Genomic DNA, 18,498 nt, shown 5'->3' on the forward strand with positions numbered 1-18,498 from the left:
GGTGCACAGGAAACATTCGCAGAATCGAATTCAGGTGAGTAGTGAGAGATGCTGGAGATCGGAACTAATGCACATGGCTATGAGAATGGAAAGGAGGGGCAGACTGGACACCTGACAAAGAGATGTGCTGAGGACCCCATGACCAATAGGATTCAGGTGTCAAGGGCAAGCAAAGAGCCCACAGCTCTCTGAGGGTTTCAGCTTTGATGGAAGGCAAGTGCATAATGAATGGGATAAAAGACACTGTTGTTGTCTACAAACTTGTTTCCTCTTCCTTTTCTCCAACAGAACCCCAATTTTGCTTCAGATACTCCTCAGCCTGCGGGAAATTAACTCCCTCTTCTGGCTTAAAGGATGAGCTTAATTGATCTAAGGGTAAGTGCCTGTCTCAGGAAAGGGACGATGACTTCATTCACAACAGTGAGACTCAAAGAGATGCTTGCCAGGGACTGCTGGCAATGTCCATTTTCTTTTCTTTGAGACCTTCTGGAAGTTTGCTTTGCCAGAGTGTCACTGTGTATGATGAACTAAGGCCCTGGACTGTTGCAGCCTTGCTGCCAGCCTGAAGATAAAGTCATCCCCCAAAGAGGGCAGAGCCCAGGAAGGGGCAGGAAGAGGAGCTGGAGCCTGTGGATCAGCTCTGAAGCTGGTTCCACTTCTGGGCCACCAGCTACATAAGCTGATGAATTTCCTTATTTATTAAGCCAGTTTGGGTCACCTCTGTTTTCTATGACATGCAGTCCAAGACAGCCCCAACTGATAGAGATAGCAAGGTCTTTAATACAAACCAGTAGTACAAAGTCATACAAAGAGTGATTTTGGGCTGGGCGCAGTGGCTCATGCCTGTAATCCCAGCACTTTGGGAGGTCAAGGCAGGCAGATCACCTAAGATCAGAAGTTCAAGACCAGCCTGGACAACATAGTGAAACCATGTCTCTACTAAAAATACAAAAAATTAGCCAGGCGTGGTGGCACGCGCCTGTAGTCCCAGCTACTTGGGAGGCTGAGGCAGGAGAATAGCTTGAACTCAGGAGGCAAAGGTTGCAGTAAGCCAAGATCGTGCCGCTGCACTCCAGGCTGGGCAACAGAGCCAGACTCCATCTCAAAAAAAAAAGAGTGGTTTTGTGGGGGGTCTAATAAATATGATTTTGGATATGTTTATTTAGCAATGCCTGCAGGACAACCGGAGACTGGTCTAGGAGGCAGTTGGATTTGGAGGCTACAGACAGGTGAGAAAAGCATTAGCTATATGCGGAGCTGAAGCTATAGGGCTGGATAAAATTTAGGCAGGTCACCTGTTGTAGGAAGGGAGGGAGCTCTGGGGAAAACTGCATTTAAAGGGTAAAAAGAGGAAAAGGAGCGAGAGAAAGCAGCTGGGAAGAAGGGCTTGGGCACTTAGTCAGTGCAGAGCCGAGGCACAAGAAGGGAAGGCGAGTTTCTCTCGGGAAGCCAGGCTGCTGCTGTGAAGCCAGGTGAGCTAAGCCCTCAGGAGTCAGGGGACTGCTGGTGACACTGGCCAGGGCACCTCCTGTGAAGTGTTGCGGGCAGGGCCGGCCAGCATTGGATAGACCAGTGAATGGTCGGGGTGAATAGGTGAGGCCTGCAAATGAGGGTGGTCTCCTGAAGTTCAGTGGTGGCAGGGGCCGGGGGCAGAGAAAGAGGCTGGTGGCCAGCAGGGAGGTCAAGTTAAGTGCTTTTTACAGTAGGAATGATTTGAGCATACGTGTAGGTGTAGAGGAAGAAGCCAGTGGCAAGAAGAGAGAGAAGGGAGGTGAATGAGAAAGAATACCCAGAAGACAGAGGAAGGGGGTGAATGGGAAGGTCCTAAAGATGTCTGGGGGGGATGCATTTGTCCATTCCACTAGTGTTTATTAAGGCCACTTTGTGGCAGTGGCTGTGTTAGGTGCCACAGATACATGGATAAACACGGGGATAAACAAGGCAGGGTCTCCACCCTCAAGGAGCTGACAGTCAGTGTCCATGGACCCCACGATACACAGGTGATAACAATGAGTGTGAAAAGCATTGTGATGTAGGCAGATAAAGGATGATATGGGAGCTCAAAAAAGAGCTCAGAATCCAAACTGGGAGTGAGGGAGAAGTAGGAATCATGAACAGCTTCCTGGAGGAAGTGACACAAGTCTTGAAGGATGAATAAGGTGGGTTGGGTAAAAAAAAAAAAAGAGAGAAGGCTGCTCCAGGGTACAGCATGTGGAAAGCTGTATGGTAGGCTCCAGAGAGTAGCAGGCAGGGTAAGGGAGGAGTTGGCCCAGGAGAAGAGGCCACTCCTCAGACATTTAAATATCTTAGGACTAGGACTGTGTTGAATTTGTCATGTTTCTGGAGACAGCAATGGTATATTATTCCTGAGTGGCGCATTACCAAAGGATGTTTCTCTTAAAAAAATTATTTTCATAAATATAAAATAGAAACAGGAGCTTGCTATGTCGTCCAGGCTGGTCTCGAACCCCTGGCCTTAAGTGATCCTCCCTTCTCAGCCTCCCAAAGTGCTGGGATTACAGGCGTGAGCTGTGCCCGGCCTATTTCTCCTTCACAGACAGCACCCATCATGGCACAGACTCATCTTGGATAATCCTGGGCAGAATATGCTGGAGAGGAGAATTGTATGAGTCTGAAAGTCCAAATCAGATCCATCCTTTCCAACACTATCTAATTTAAACTCTTTGCTTTGGCCCAAAATTGAAAGTGGGGTCTACGAGGTAAATCTCCATCACAGCAGAAAGCCATTCCCTCAACCTGGCCATGTCTGTGGAAGAGAGGGGAGGGGAGACAAACAGTAAAACAAGTTGTCAAGGCATTGGAGCCGAAGGCGACTCTTCCCTCTGTCTACTCCCGGCCAGAGCCTCCGGGACTTACAGAGTATGCCTCCACTGCAAAGTCAGGCCGCGGGCTGGCAGGCTTGGACAGCGTGCCCACAATCTGGAATGTGCCTTCCTTCACTTTGGTTGAGGAAGCTTCCAGCGTACTCGACTTATTTTCATCTTCCTCTTCCTCTTCCTCTGTAATTTCTTCAAGTGAAGCCCCAACCACACAGTTAGATAGAAACTGCAAGGAAACAGAAATTTCCCAAATGGTAAGAACAAATTAGAGTCAGGGAGCCAGTGAATGATGATTCTAGAAACTTACCTTTCCTGACTGCTTGCTGGGCACCACCAAGGCAAAGCAGATGCTTTGCACACTGTCATTTCATTTAAGTTGATTGAATTCCTGGAGGAGTGGGTACTGTTATAATTCCCCATTTTACAGTGAAGAACTCAGGGTCAGAGAGCTTAATTAACTTGTTTCTGGATACTGCACTCCTCTAGCAGCAGGCAGAGCTGGGTCACAGTGATGATATTTGTGTTGTCCAACAGAAATGTAGAAATGCAATAGGAGCCACATAGGTTATTTTATTTTATTTATTTTTAAAGATGTGGTCTTGCTATGTTGCCTAGGCTGGTTTCAAACTCCTGGGGTCCTCCTGCCTCAGCCTCCTGAGTAGCTGGGACTACAGGCACTTACGTAGTTTTAAATTTTCTAGAAGCAACATTTTAAAAAGTGAAAACAAAGGGTAAAATTAATTTAAATGCTGTGAGGTCAGGCGCAGTGGCTCATGCCTGTAATCCCAGCACTTTGGGAGGCTGAGGCAGGTGGATCATGTGAGATCAGGAGTTCGAGACCAGCCTGGCCAACATAGTGAAACCTTGTCTCTACTAAAAATACAAAAATCAGCTGGGCGTGGTTGTGCACACCTGTAGTCCCCGCTACTCGGGAGGCTGAGACAGGAGAATTGCTTGAACCTGGGAGAATTGCTCACCTGCAGTGACCCAAGATTGTGCCATTGCACTCCAGCCTGGGCAACAGAGCAAGACTCTATGCCTTAAAAAAAAAAAAAAATGAAATGCTGTGGTATTTAATGCAATATATCCAAAATATTATCAACTTAATATGTAATCAATATAAAAATTGAGATATTTTACTTTTTTATTTGAAATTCAATCTGCAGTTTACACTGACAGTACATCTCCATTTGGACTAGTCACATTTCTTTTTTTGAGAAAGAGTCTCGTTCTGTTGCTCAGGCTGGAGTGCAGTGGTGTGAGCATAGCTCAATGCAACCTAAAACTCCTGGCCTCAACCGATCCTCCTGCCTCAGCCTCCTGAGTAGCTGGAACTACAGGTGTGTGCCACCATGCCTGGCTAATTTTTTATTTTTATATTTATTTTTGTAGAAATGGAGTATTACTGTTGTTGCCCAGGCTGGTGTGGACTAACCACATTGAACACATAAGTGTTCAATGGCTACATGTGGCCAGTGGCTACAGTATGGAATAATAAAATAGAAAGAAGTTGGCAAACTTTCTCCTCCTGTTTCCCAAAAGCTATCCTTAGAAGTGGCTTCTGTGGTGGTGAAGAGTTTCATCTGTTTATATGTCAATAACTACTTATATATGTCCACAATCATTTTATTTTAATTTATCTATTAAGCATATATAAATAACCATGGAATTACCATACCTTGGGAATAAATAATAATAAAACCAAATAAACAGAAAGTCCCACCTCATTTATTTTGATAGAATATGTTTTCATTTCATTTATCTCTCAAACATACATATTCAATTTTATTATCCCCTTTCACAGTTGAGGAAATTGATGCGCAGCAAAAAGAGATAGGGCTGGGGTGGCATTGCCCAACTGGGCTGTAAGCCTAACGACGAGACACAGCTTCTTTTTCTCTTATATTCCTCATATTCCCACTCCCACGTTCCTTGGAGGAGATGATCAGTAATTACCTGGAATTTGAGAAAGGCCCTGATTAATTAGGACCAACTAGAAAATTCTGTTATTGAAAAGCTTTTGAAAAAGATCTCTGTACAGAGCATGGTGGCTCATGCCTATAATCCCAGCATTTTGGGAGACCAAGGCAGCGGGACTGCTAGAAAAAGATCTCTGTATACTAAAAGAAGTTTCATTATAAAAATATTGTTATAAAAAATAATCAAGATCTTTGAGAGACCAAGGCGGGCAGATCACGAGGTCAGGAGATTGAGACCAGCCTGGCCAACATGGTGAAACCCCATCTCTACTAAAAATACAAAAATTAGCTGGGCGTGGTGGCGCACGCCTGTATTCCCAGCTACTCAGGAGGCTGAGGCAGGAGAATCGCCTGAACCCAGGAGGCGGAAGTTGCAGTGAGCCAAGATCGTGCTACTGTACTCCAGCCTGGCGACAAAGCGAGACTCCATCTCAAAAAAAAAAAAAAAAAAAAAAAAAATTCAAAATCAAAGGGGATTAAGGAAGGAGATAAATTCCCTTCCCTCATTTTTTTTTTTTTTTTTTTTTTGAGGCAAGGTTTTACTCAGCCCTATGTATACCTCCCAGGCTGAAATGTAGTGATGTAATCACAGCTCACAGCAGCCTCGAACTGTGCTCAAGCGATCCTCCCCACTCTGCCTCCTGAGCAGCTGGGAAGGTAGGTGTGTGCCACCATGCCTAGATTCTCCTTCATTCCTAATCTCAATCATGTTCATGTCCCCTCCCTTTTTTATACAGGTGACCCTTAAGCCGCACAGGTTTGAACTTTGTAGGTACACTTGTCCACTTATTTTCTTCCACCTCTGCCACCCCTGAGACCAGCCCCTCCTCTTCATCCTCTGCCTCAGCCTGTGCAACATGAACACAAAAAGGATGAAGACCTTTAGGGCAACCCACTTCTGTTTAATGAATAGTAAATATATTTGTCTTCTTTATGATTTTCTTATAAACATTTTCTTTCCTCTAGCTTACTTTATTGTAAGAACACAGTATATTTTATGTGTACAAAATACATGTTGACTGTTTATGTTATTGGTAGGGGTTCCTGTTAACAATAGGTTATTAGTAGTTTAGTTCTGGGGAGTCAAATGTTATACACAGCCTGCAGTCCCAGCTACTCAGGACACTGAGGTGGGAAGATCACTTGAGCCCGGGAACTCGAGTCCAGCCTGGACAACGTTAATGAGATCCATGTCTCTAAACATACATAAATAAATAAGAGTTATGGGCAGATTTTCAACTATCTTCTCTATATCTGTATCTTTTTTTTTTTTGGCAGATTTTTACTGTCACCCAGGCTGGAGTGCAGTGGTGCGATCTTGGCTCACTGCAAATTCTGCCTCCCAGGTTCAAGTGATTCTCCTGCCTCGGCCTCTGGAGTAGCTGAGATTACAGGCGCTAGCCACCACATCTGGCTAATTTTTGTATTTTTAGTAGAGATGGGCTTTTGCCATGTTGGCCAGGCTGGTCTCGAACTCCTGCCCTCAAGTGATCCGCATGCCTTGGCCTCCCAAAGTGCTGGGATTACAGGCGTGAACCACTGCGTCCTATATCTGTATCTTTTTAAAAAACAAAACCCCTAGCCCCTGTGTTGTTCAAGGCTTCCCACTGAATTTAGAGTATAAATGAAACTCCTGACCAAGGCCATCCATGATCTGGCCCTGTGTGCTAGCCTCTGTTCCACTACTCTATGTAATACATTTCTATGGAGCACAGACCGTGAGTGCAGCCCTGCTTAGGAGCTGACTGGGCTACATTCTGGGCTCCGTGGGCCCTCTCCTCCATTAAAAAATAAATAAATAAATAAACATTATATTTCTCAATTGCATGCTGTAGAGACAAACACATTCATTGACTCTAAGATTTGTTTCCTTCTGATTTTAAAAGAAATTAACACACTTTTTGTGGGCCCCTAAAAGTCTCATGGGCCCTGGGCACAGTACTTGCTGCACCTAATGAAGAAGTGGGCCCAGGAAGCCTGGTGCACTGCCCCCTAGCCACTGTGCATACAAAACCCGCCAACCCTATCCCTACTTCGGAACCTGGGCCTTTTCTGTGTCCTCTGAGAACTATTTTCTCTGGCTTGAGCCTTATCCTGTGTATGTTAATGTCACCTTTTTGTTTTTGAGATGGAGTTTCACTCTGTTGCCCAGGCTGGAGTGCAGTGGCGCAATCTTGGCTCACTGCAACCTGCACCTCCCGGGTTCAAGCGATTCTCCTGCCTCAGCCTCCTGAGTAGCTGGATTACAGGCGCCCATCACCACACCCAGCTAATTTTTGTATTTCTGGTAGAGACAGGGTTTCCTCATGTTGGTCAGGCTGGTCTCGAACTCCTGACCTCAGGGACATTTTCTTTTTTTTTTTTTTTTTGAGACAGAGTCTCGTTCTGTCGCCCAGGCTGGAGTGCAGTGGCCGGATCTCAGCTCACTGCAAGCTCCGCCTCCCAGGTTTACGCCATTCTCCTGCCTCAGCCTCCCGAGTAACTGGGACTACAGGCGCCCGCCACCTTGCCCGGCTAGTTTTTTGTATTTTTTTTAGTAGAGACGGGGTTTCACCGTGTTAACCAGGATGGTCTCGATCTGCTGACCTCGTGATCCGCCCGTCTCGGCCTCCCAAAGTGCTGGGATTAGCCACCGCGCCCGGCCCTCAGGGACATTTTCTGTGTATTTTCTGTGTACAGATAAATCATCTGTCTTCTCTATGTCTGTATTTTTTTTTTGAAAAACACAAATAAGATTATACTACAGCTGTGTGGTAATGCTTCCTTTCTTTAAAAATATCTTGTTACAGTTTTGTTTGTGTCTTTGCTTCTTCTTTCCTACCTTTTCTGATAATTTGGAAGATGTATCATGTGTTTAGAGTCCCTTCTGGTAGATATAGGTCATATGTAATATACGTATATATTATCTTGTATAATTACATGCCATATATATATAGATATATATACACACACACCTAAATTATATTCCTTAATCTCTGGTTTTTGTTTTTTTGTGCGTTTTTTTGAGATGGAGTTTCGCTCTTTTGCCCAGGCTGGAGTGAAGTGGTGCAATCTCGGCTCACTGCAACCTCTGCCCCCTGGGTTCAAGTGATTTTCCTGCCTCAGCCTCCCGAGCAGCTGGGATTATAGGTGCTCACCACCATGCCCAGCTAATTTTTGTATTTTTGGTAGAGACAGCATTTCACTATGTTGGCCAGGCTGGTCTCGAATTCCTGACCTCAGGTGAACCACTCACCTCGGCCTCCCAAAGTGCTAGTATTACACCACTTCCCACCCTAAATCTCTGTTTTTTGATGGATGCATTTTAGAAGGTATACAGGGTTGAATAGTTTCTACCCCCACCAAATTCCTGTCCTCTTAGAACCTGTGAATGTGGACTTATTTGGAAATAGGGTCTTTGCAGATGTAATCAAGTTAAGATGAAGCCATATTGGATAGGGTAAGTCCTAATCCAACAACTGATGTCCTTATAAGAAGAGGGAAGTTTCGACACAGAGACACAGGGGAGAGAACACCATGTGAAGAAGATGGCAGAGATTGGAGTGTACTAGCCAAGGGGTGCCAAGAATTATTGGCAACTACCAGAAGCTAGGAGAGGGGCAAGCAACAATTCTTCCCCTGGAGCTTCCAGTAGAAACCAACCCTGCTGACACCTTGATCTTGCACTTCTGCCCTCAAGAACTGCGAGAGAATAAATTCTGTTTTAGAAAGTCACCCAGTTTGTGGCAACTGGTTACCACAGCCCTAGAAAACGAATACAGATGGTACATACTGTAGCCTCATCCTATTTTAAACAGATTTGTCCTGTTTGAAAGTGCAGTCATTGGCCTCAGAGAAGTCTGCTCATGGTGAGGTTAGATTTCTCTGTAGCTCGAGTACAGAATTAAGATCGATGGGTCCTACCCACGGGGAATGATAAAATCATGGCTTTCTTTTGACAACTGGTCATATTAGCACGAAGGGCCACAGAGCCCTTTTTTTGAATATCTTCATTTTCCAGAGATAAAGACAGAGAAAGGTGAGAAACTTAACGGAACTCAGGGACCCAAACAGTGTCTGGTCCATAATAGATGCTCAAAAACCATATATTGAAGGGATGGATGAATGAAAAATGCTTCATGGGCAATATAAAAATTTGATTTACTCATGCCTGTAATCCCAGCACTTTGGGAGGCCGAGACGGGCAGATCACGAGGTCAGGAGATCGAGACCATCCTGGCTAACACGGTGAAACCCGTCTCTACTAAAAATACAAAAAAAATTAGCCGGGCATTGTGGTGGGCGCCTGTAGTCCCAGCTACTCGGGAGGCTGAGGCAGGAGGATGGCGTGAACCTGGGAGGCGTTGCTTGCAGTGAGCTGAGATCGGGCCACTGCACTCCAGCCTGGGCGACAGAGGTAGACTCCGTCTCAAAAAAAAAATTGATTTATTTTCTCGTTTAGCTGCCCGCTTCAAAATCGATGGAGGGGTAGAAAGAGAACCTAGTGGGAGGCAAGAGACCTGGTTCTGGCCTCAACACTCTGATCTTCGGCAAGTCCCTTCCTCCCTGTTAGCCTCCGTTTCCCCTCATGAAAAGGAGGAACAGGGGATGGACCAGCGATGTCTAGACGCCTGGGCTTCCACGTAGGATCCCTTGTCCAGCCTGGGTGCAGACTGGGGTCCAAGGGGCATTGGTGGTGCCCAGGACGCGGGACCCTCCCTGAAGAAAGGCCCCGACAGCGCCCTGGTGCGCAGACCCTCGCTGGGTTTGCGTACTGGGGCCCGAGGGCTGGGAGCTAAGAGCTGGCGTGAGGCTCTGGGCCGCCGCCGCCGCTCACCTTCCCGATGTTTCCGCTGCTGTAGGAGTCCAGCAGGTTTATAAACACCCTCTGGATCCGGATAACTTTCTCCGTGGGAGCAGCAGTTTCCTCTTCTTCAGCCATGGTGGGAGCCACGCTGGTTGCTAAGGTGAAAGCGTCACTCCACTTGCCAAGGAGGCGGGGCCCGGGCCGGGGAGGCGGGGCAGGTTCTCCCTCTGGGGGCGGGGCCTGGGCGCCCGGCACAGCTTGCCGGGCTGGGAGGGGAGTGTCGTGGACTAAGCAGGGAGGGCCGGGCGCTGGGCGGGGAGTGCCGGGCGGGGGAGTGCGTGTCGTGCCCGATGCTAATCAGGGCGTGCCAGGCGGGGCCGGGCGTGTTGCGCCGGTCGCTGGGCGGGGCGAGCCGGGTAGGGAGGGGCGTGTCGTGCCGGGTAGGGCGGGGAGGGGCGTGTAGGGAGGGGCGTGTCGTGCCGGGCGGGGGGGGGGCTGGGTGGGGCGTCCCGGGCAGGGCGGGGCATGTCGTGCCTTGGGCTGGGCGGGGCGCTCCGGGCGATGCGGGGCTGCGGATTCGCAGTTGCGCGCGCTCTCGGCTGCTGGGCGCCAGGCGGATTTCCCCGCGAGTGCTCTCCGCGGCGCCGCGCGTGCAGCCCGGGTCTCACCCTGGCTTGCTGCCCACTGGGAGCCCTTGGGCAGTGCACGGTTTCTTTCGGAGTCTCCCTGGGCGTCTGTCCCAGGGGGCCATGTGATCGCTGTGCCTTTTTATCTCCGTTGTTCGTAAAGTCTGGAATCACATCCCATTGTCCGCTTGACCCGATGACTAAAAATAATGAGGATTCTGAAGAAGAGGGAATGCCCCACAACCTAGGCCTCTCCCCGACACGTGGGAGTTTCTGAGTGCGCTCCCATGGGGTGCTCTGGCCTTGGTGACGGGACGTGAGCCTCAGCTGCGAAGAAAAGCTGTTGCCATGGAGTTTCGGGCTGCGGAACACCCGAGCGACTCTAGCGTGGTCCCGCCGTGCGGCAGTTGCGGCTTGGTCCGCGGGCTCAGCTCCCTTGGGGGTTGTTTCCAGACGCAAGTTCCAGGAAGACCCCGGTGTTGGCTGGGGGCGACCAGAGGCCGTGGGTGCCCAGGATTCGCTCACATTTACCAAGGGACGAAATTTAGACTTGACCGTTCCACACGAGATTATACATGCAGTTGCTGAGATAAATCCACAAATTAAAAGATAACATTCAACTCGGTGATCGCTGGACCGTAAAGGTTGTGGTGGACTAAGAATACATCCCGCAGTTCCCTTGGAATAGCCTGATCATATTGAACTGTTTTCATGCCTTAAGCATTAACTCGTCAAATGCAAATATTTAACACTTGCAGCAATTGTGTGTGCGTGGTTTCTTCTCGTTCTTTTTATTTTATTATTTTTAATAGAGACAGGGTCTCACTATGTTGCGCAGACTGGTCTCTAACTTCGGGGCTCAAGAGATTCTCCTGCCTGGTCCTCCCAAAGTGCTGGTATTACAGGTATGAGGCACGGCACCAGTCTTCTCCTTAATTTTTCTTTTTTAGGCCGGGCGCGGTGGCTCAAGCCTGTAATCCCAGCACTTTGGGAGGCCGAGACGGGTGGATCACGAGGTCAGGAGATCGAGACCATCCTGGCTAACACCGTGAAACCCTGTCTCTACTAAAAAATACAAAAAACTAGCCGGGCAAGGTGGCGGGCGCCTGTAGTCCCAGCTACTCGGAGGCTGAGGCAGGAGAATGGCGTAAACCCGGGAGGCGGAGCTTGCAGTGAGCTGAGATCCGGCCACTGCACTCCAGCCTGGGCGATAGACGGAGTCTCGCTCTATCACCCAAACTGGAGTGCAATGGCATGTCAGTTCACTGCAAACTCGCCTCCCGGGTTCAAGCGATTCTCCTGCCTCAGCCTCCGGAGTAGCTGGGATTACAGGCGCTTACCACCATGCCCGGCTAATTTTTCTATTTTTAGTAGAGAGATTTTCAGCATGTTGGCCATGCTGGTCTTGAACTTATGGCCTCAAGTGATCCGCCCGCCTCGGCCTCTCAAAGTGCTGTGGTTTACAGGTGTGAGGCACCCCACCTGGCCTTTTTTTTTTTTTTTTTTTAAATACTGGTTGTTTCAAAAAACGGAGGTGGCCCACGATCTCTAGAGAGCTTGGAGGCTCTGGGCTCTCAGTCACTTATGAGACTTGGCTTTGAGTTTCAGCTCTCCAGTCATTTGTGGGAGACTGGGACCAATCTTTTAACTTTCCCTAGGCTGTTAAATTGCCTGTAAAATAGGAGTGATACCACTAGCCTAACAAGGCTGTTAGGATTAAATAAGACACATGTGAAACATTTTCTGAAGTGGTCTCCAAAGGTGAAATTATTGCTTTTTTTTTCCCTGCAAGGCTAAGGTACACTTCTACAGATGGGAGCCTTTATATTTCGTTTTTCTGTCCCCACCCCATTTTCTTTTTTATGCATGCAAGTCTCATTAAAACTTGTTTTGAAAAACTAACACTTTGAGGTTTTGCCAACTCAATTTGGGAACAGTTTGCTCATAGCAAATTTATTTTTTATTTTTTTGAGACAGAGTGTTGCTCTATCCTTTAGGCTGGAGTGCAGTGGCGCGACCTCGGCTCACCACAACCTCTGCCTCCTGGGTTCAAGCCATTCTCCTGCCTCAGCCTCCTGAGTAGCTGGGATTACAGGCACGTGCCACCACACCCGGCTAATTTTTCTATTTTGAGTAGAGAAGGGGGGGCGGGGTTTCACCATGTTGGCCAGGCTGGTCTTGAACTCCTGACCTCGTGATCCACCTGCCTCGGCATCCCAAAGTGTTGGGATTACAGGTGTGAGCCACCAGGCCCGGCATTTTTTTGCTTTTTTAAAATCAACAAGAAAGTGTCAGTTTAAATGTAAAAGTATTCATGCAAGATCAGTGCAAAACTTAGAAAATATACTTCGGCATTCTTTCAAATGACTTACTAGTTCAACTATTCTAAAATTCACCTCATTCAAATTTTTAGTTTATCTCTGCATTCCTTTTTAATATGCAGTTAAGCAGGTACTTTGAAAGTTATTCAATCAGTCATGTTACAATGAAATATTATAACTTACCTGTTTCTTTCATGAAATGAGCTTGTCGTAGTTACAGGGGAGATAGATAATTTTATATATTATAGATGGGTTAGAAAAGGAGATTCTTTTTTTTTTTTTGACACTGAGTCTCGCTCTGTCCATCAGGCTGGAGTGCAGGGGGCAATCTTGGCTCACTGCAACCTCCACCTCCCGGGTTCAAGCAATTCTCCTGCCTCAGTCTCCCGAGTAGTTGGGATTACAGGCATGTGCCACCACACTCAGTTAATTTTTGTATTTTTAGTAGAGACAGTTTCACCATGTTGGCCAGGCTGGTCTCAAACTTCTGACTTCAGGTGATCCACCCACCTCAGCCTCTCAAAGTAGAGGTGTGAGCCACCGTGCCCGGGCCAGAGATTCTACTAATTCTATTATACCAACTAATGTATGTTTCCTTTGTTATTATTTCCCTCTTTTAAAATCAGTTTTCATATAAACACAAAGTTAACGTGATGGCTTTTACTAACACACACTGTATGGGGGACAGCTGGTGGAGTCAGAAGACTTGGGTTCTGATCCAACCGCACTGCTCACAGGCAGTTGCTGAGCAAGTTGCTCAATCTATCTCACCCGTATCATCCAGAAAATAAAGGGATTGGAAAGAAAGTTCTGAAGTCAATGTGGCACCTATCAGAATCTCAGTGTTTTCTTACTATGTTCCTTAACATTCAAACAGCACATTTTCTGTTTTCGAATACCAGGGAGAGAACAGCACAGTGTGCAACAGAAGCAGCTAATGGTTGTAAGTACATTAGTAACAGCCGGACCTGGAGGAAAGGTGGGAAGAGGGTCATTATGGGAAATGAGGTGTGCACTCTTCTCTTCATAATCATACTGCCTCTTCAAGGATCCTGGGAGCAGATACAACTCAGCAAGGCTTGGTGCTTTTGCTAGACAGCCTCTAGCTAGCTTAAACCCCACATCTATTGCATTTCCTGCTTCTAATTAGTACATACAAGCTAATGTATAAAATGTGAAAAAGCATTAAGAAAATGAAAATTACCTATTTTATCACCTAGTGATGACTACTAACAGCCTATAATCTTCATTTCTTTGTTACATATACAATTATTTTTCAAAACACAGTATGTATAGTTTTGTCCTTTTTTTTATGTAGCATAATTTTTTCCCATTGCCATTTTTTCATGATTGTTGGTGGTTGCATATTTTTCCATCAAAAGATGTAGCATAACTTTACCACTCTTCAGAGTCTTCCCAATTTTTCATTAGAGAAAATGAACATCCTTATATAATTTTTTTTGCTGAATCATTTCCCTATGCTAGATTACTAGTATATTACCAATTCAGAAGTTATAAACTTTGTAAAGGATTTATTACCAATGTTTCCAGAAAGATTTCACCAATATACCCTCCAATAGACTATAAGAGTGCTTCCTCATTAAATCCTTACTGGTATTAAGTTTAAATAAGAAGAATCACAAAATTATTAGGTGAAATAACCCAATCACTTAAATTTTTTCTTTCTTAATGGTTGGGTTGGACCTCTTTCAAGTAGTTACTGACATCTCTATTTTTTTTTGAGTTGATCAATATTATTTGCCCACTGTTTGCATTTTTTCTTCCTATTGATTTGTAAGAGTTATTTACATAAAAGGTTCTTTTTTTTTTTTTGAGACGGAGTCTCGCTCTGTCGCCAGGGCTGGAGTGCAGTGGCTGGTTCTCAGCTCACTGCAAGCTCCGCCTCCCGGGTTTCCGCCATTCTCCTGCCTCAGCCTCCTGAGTAGCTGGGACTACAGCGCCCGCCACCTCGCCCGGCTAGTTTTTTGTATTTTTCAGTAGAGACGGGGTTTCACGGTGTTAGCCAGGATGGTCTCGATCTCCTGACCTCGTGATCCGCCCGTCTCGGCCTCCCAAAGTGCTGGGATTACAGGCTTGAGCCACCGCGCCCGGCCTTCTTTTTTCTTTAGAAGTGAAATCAAGGCTTAATTTATCTGGTTAAGTTTTGTAATTTTTTTTTTTTTTTTAAAGACACGGTCTTGTTCTGTCACTGAGGCTGGAGCGCAGTGGCACGATCATAGCTCACTGCAGTCTCCAATTCCTGGGTTCAAGTAATCTTCCTGCCTCAGCTTTCCTAACGGGCTAGGACTGCAGGTGTGTGTCACCAGGCCACACTTTTATAATTTTTTTGTAGAACTGGGATGTATGTTGTGCAGGCTGCTCTTGTACTCCCGGCCCCAAGTGATCCTCCTGCCTGCGCCTCCCAAACCACTGGAATTGCAAGTGTGAGCCACCACACCTGGCCTATCTGCTGGTTAAGTTCTTTAAACAAAACAGGTAAAATGGAGGTTTTAATATCTGGATTCTCATGTGTATCTGTGTAGTTTTATTAACGTCCTCGCCTCTTGTTCCTCATTCCTCTTTCATAGTAATAACAGAAAGCTTACTTCAGTCACTTAAAATCCAAATGTAACAATGCAGAATTAAAAAATGGAAACAAACTCCTGGAATTAATCATTTATCACAAAATGAACAATTTCAATTCTTAAACATACAATCACTTTTCTTCATACTAACTCAAAATGAGTAAACAGAATTTTATTCAAACTTTACAAATATCATTTACATTTAGCCTGAGATTAAGCATGAGAAAGTTCAACCTGAAGTTAGACTTCATTGCCCAGTTAAGCATCTGAAAATAAAGCTGAGAATGAATATACATCATCAAACAAAGCATTCCAATGAAGTCTGGCAATGAATTGTGACACAAACTGAACTTTAATTTGCTCTGGTCCACATGATCTTCAGAGCCTAAAAGTTCCTATTTTTTAATAATGATGGAAAAATATCTGCAAATGACAAATGCATGAAGGTGTGACCAGACGCAAAATTTTAGTTCAACATTTCTACAGCAGCTGCTTTAGGTGACCATTAAAAAACAACTCCCCAATCCTTATTGTTCAACATGTACTTGAAAACATGCGGCAGCATGGTACAGTTTATTAAATTTATAAATATCAGTACCTGTAATAAAATATAAAATACTGAGTATCCCTTTTTCAAATATTAAGTCTCTGAATGCTTCATTCATCCTTTGGTTTCAAACCCATACAATGCACTCATATTACATTGTAGATTTTGCATGGAGACAGAACACTGTACATCTGTTGGGGAAAGTGGGGTGCTGTGGGAATACCAAAGCACTACATCATAGAAGGTAAATGTTGAAGCAAAAATACTTTCTGAATATATACTGTACATTATGTAAACACACATTCAGAATAAGAATCAACACAGGCCAAAATATTGTTTTCTAGGAAACCAGAATCTTCTTTCTTTTAAATCACACACTGAAGATGCTTTTTGTTAAGAAAAAGAATGAAGTCTGTTCCTGTATTTGCTTATGTGCTTAGATATCTTGGAAATGAGTAATTATTACATTCATTGCTAACGGTTTATCCTCTGCTTAGTTGGCTGGCTGTTGCAAACACGGAATACAGAACTATTTCAGTCCCTGTTTTTCATTTAATACTAGTTCAGTAATATATAATTAAATAATCTTTATTAATCCATTATTTCTAATATAAATAGATTAAGTGAAGCAGTGAATTTCAAAATTTGTGCAGGGGAAACTAGTTGATAATTTGTTTCCAATAAGGCTAGTAGCAATTAATTACTACAAAGTTTCTCCAAGCTAGTAGTGAACCCCTGATTTAGCAGGTTGAATCAAAGTGTACAGTTAGGTAATTCTAATTCCTCTATTACTGTGCAAATCTAGAATTTTCTATGTAAAAGACAGTGCTGGCAGCATCAAAGCCCTGTAATAAGAGTATGAAATACCGATTAGGATTTGAAATGAAGAGATATTATATGAAGACATGTGAATGTCTTAATGATGGTATCATAGCAACGGCCTCAGAATTCCCTTACTGAAACAGAAACTAAGACAAATCATTATTCAATAATCTTCTGAGCCAAAAGCCTAAGTTGAAAGCAAGTGATAAAAACACAAAACCAAAGATGCATTTTCTATGACCATATGCAAGAATTTCAAGCTTTATATCAACATTCTGTACCAGCACCAGCCCCTCTGAAAGGAAAAAGTGTAGTCATGACTGTCCATCCCTTTTCAAAGCTTCCAGTCTTTGAAGGAGTGCGTTTCCAAAGGCTTCCCGGTAGGCGGGGCTGAGTGTATCCAACAAGGAGTAGACTGTTTCGTGGTAGGGAGTCTGTAAATGATCATCCACCTGGTCAAAAGCATAGCCTACCACCTACAAGAGAAATGCAACAGTGAATTCATTAGTTTTCATGCTGGTACAGAAAATAAAATCCAAGTGTTTACGTGAGTAATCATCCTTTCAAAAAAAATTATTTTTTTTCCTAGCCACTAGACCACCAGATACATGGATAATTATTGAGTGACACTATTTCTCAATCAATGTCAGAGTATGCACATTTTAAACACAACCTTTAATACTTCAGCAACTTACAATGTGTAACACAGAAACAAAACCACTAAAATGCTCCCTATAGAATTTGCTTTAAAATTTAAAAGGTTTTACTTAGAATCTCAAGGAAATGCAGAGAATTTGAAAGGCTACACAAAAACCGTTTTATTTTCATATTCTAAAACATGCATCTATTATTTACCCTATTTAATTCCACATATACTGAGGGTCCACTATATTAAGTACTGTAATAGGTAATATATCATTAGTTCATATTTTTGTAATAGGTAATATATCATTAGTTCATATTTTTATCATTTTTTTACTCCTTTTATAAATAGAATTCTAGAAATTATTCCTAACAATTTAGTTTTAATATTTAGTTGTTAATTTTAATAACTGTTTCATTAATTGGTTTAATAATTTGTTTAATTATTCATTTTAATAACTGCTTAGCTTTATTATTAGTAATCTGAAAGGCCACTTTCACCTAATATATTTCTTATCTGACAGGGAATAAATGCTCAACTCTGTGAGATAAAAGGGAATGTTACTGTGTTTTTTTTTTCCTTGGTAGGGGTACACTATTTCTGGAAGTATTGCAATACCAGGTCGATGAGTGAAGTGAATGCAGCAAGAGCCTATTCTATCTCCCTGCTCCAAAAATCCATTTAATATATTGTCCTTGCATAGAGGACAAACAGATATTAAACTGATAAGAGATACTCCAATTGATCTAAGGCTGAAGGCTGAGAGGCGATGCGTTTTTTTTTTTTTTTCCCTGTGACCACAGCTACAACTTTTCTTTTTGATGAGATTATAAGGTATATCATGGTTCACCATCACAATATAGGGCAAAATTAATTTAGTTTTTCCTGACTTGTTTGTACATTCCCTATATAAATTCTAAATTTTTATGACATCTACGTAAGCCATAGAAGGTGAAAGTTTATGTTAGAAGCTGAGTTTTTTTTTTTTTGTTTTAATGAAAAGCAGAGGCAGACACCTAAGGAAAATGAATCACACCTCTTCAGATCCATGCTCGATTACTGTACTCTCTACAGTGGAGTACAGTTCAGTTTGCCTTCTTCCTCTTATCCCTGCTAGACTGTGATCTTCCTGGTGGACAGGGATCATGTCTTATTCATGGTTTGATTTTCAATTGCTGACACAGGATAGTTGCTCAATAAATGTTAACTGAATCAGACTGAAAAACAAACAAATATTTGAGCACCTACTACATGTCAGGTTTTACAAACGGTTCACATTTTTCTGTATCACACAGTCATATAATCATTCCCCAAATCGTTTTAAGTTTTTGTAAATCTCCAAGTTATAG

General features: G+C 44.1%; 2 protein-coding genes and 1 non-coding gene across 8 annotated transcripts in view; all 3 read right to left on the minus strand.

Moving 5' to 3' along the window:
* The window catches only part of AK7 (adenylate kinase 7), a 101,408-nt gene extending 91,634 nt beyond the window's left edge, over positions 1-9,774 (minus strand). For 4 of the 5 annotated variants that reach the window (XM_023205350.3, XM_023205351.3, XM_023205349.3 and 1 more), the window contains exons 1-2: positions 9,636-9,761; positions 2,878-3,066 (exon numbers count right to left, since the gene is read on the minus strand). In XM_023205350.3, the coding sequence (XP_023061118.1) occupies positions 2,878-3,066; positions 9,636-9,740 (294 nt within the window). In that variant the 5' untranslated portion in view covers positions 9,741-9,761. Of the gene's footprint in view, positions 1-2,877; positions 3,067-9,635 lie in introns of all 5 variants that reach the window. The other variant, XM_023205348.3, reaches the window with a different exon arrangement.
* Positions 9,775-15,216: 5,442 nt separating this feature from the next.
* The window catches only part of GSKIP (GSK3B interacting protein), a 25,960-nt gene continuing 22,678 nt past the window's right edge, over positions 15,217-18,498 (minus strand). Inside the window, exon 4 of one of the 2 annotated variants that reach the window (XM_023205583.2) lies at positions 15,217-16,982. In XM_023205583.2, coding sequence (XP_023061351.1) covers positions 16,821-16,982 — 162 coding nt within the window. In that variant the 3' untranslated portion in view covers positions 15,217-16,820. The remainder of the gene's footprint in view (positions 16,983-18,498) is intronic. The other variant, XM_023205584.3, reaches the window with a different exon arrangement.
* LOC111538414 lies at positions 17,734-17,920 on the minus strand. Its single transcript, XR_002730336.1, has one exon. It is a non-coding gene; the product is annotated as a U2 spliceosomal RNA (small nuclear RNA).

The sequence above is a fragment of the Piliocolobus tephrosceles genome, chromosome 6 (genome assembly GCF_002776525.5).
Source record: "Piliocolobus tephrosceles isolate RC106 chromosome 6, ASM277652v3, whole genome shotgun sequence".
Classification (NCBI taxonomy): Eukaryota; Metazoa; Chordata; class Mammalia; order Primates; family Cercopithecidae; genus Piliocolobus; species Piliocolobus tephrosceles.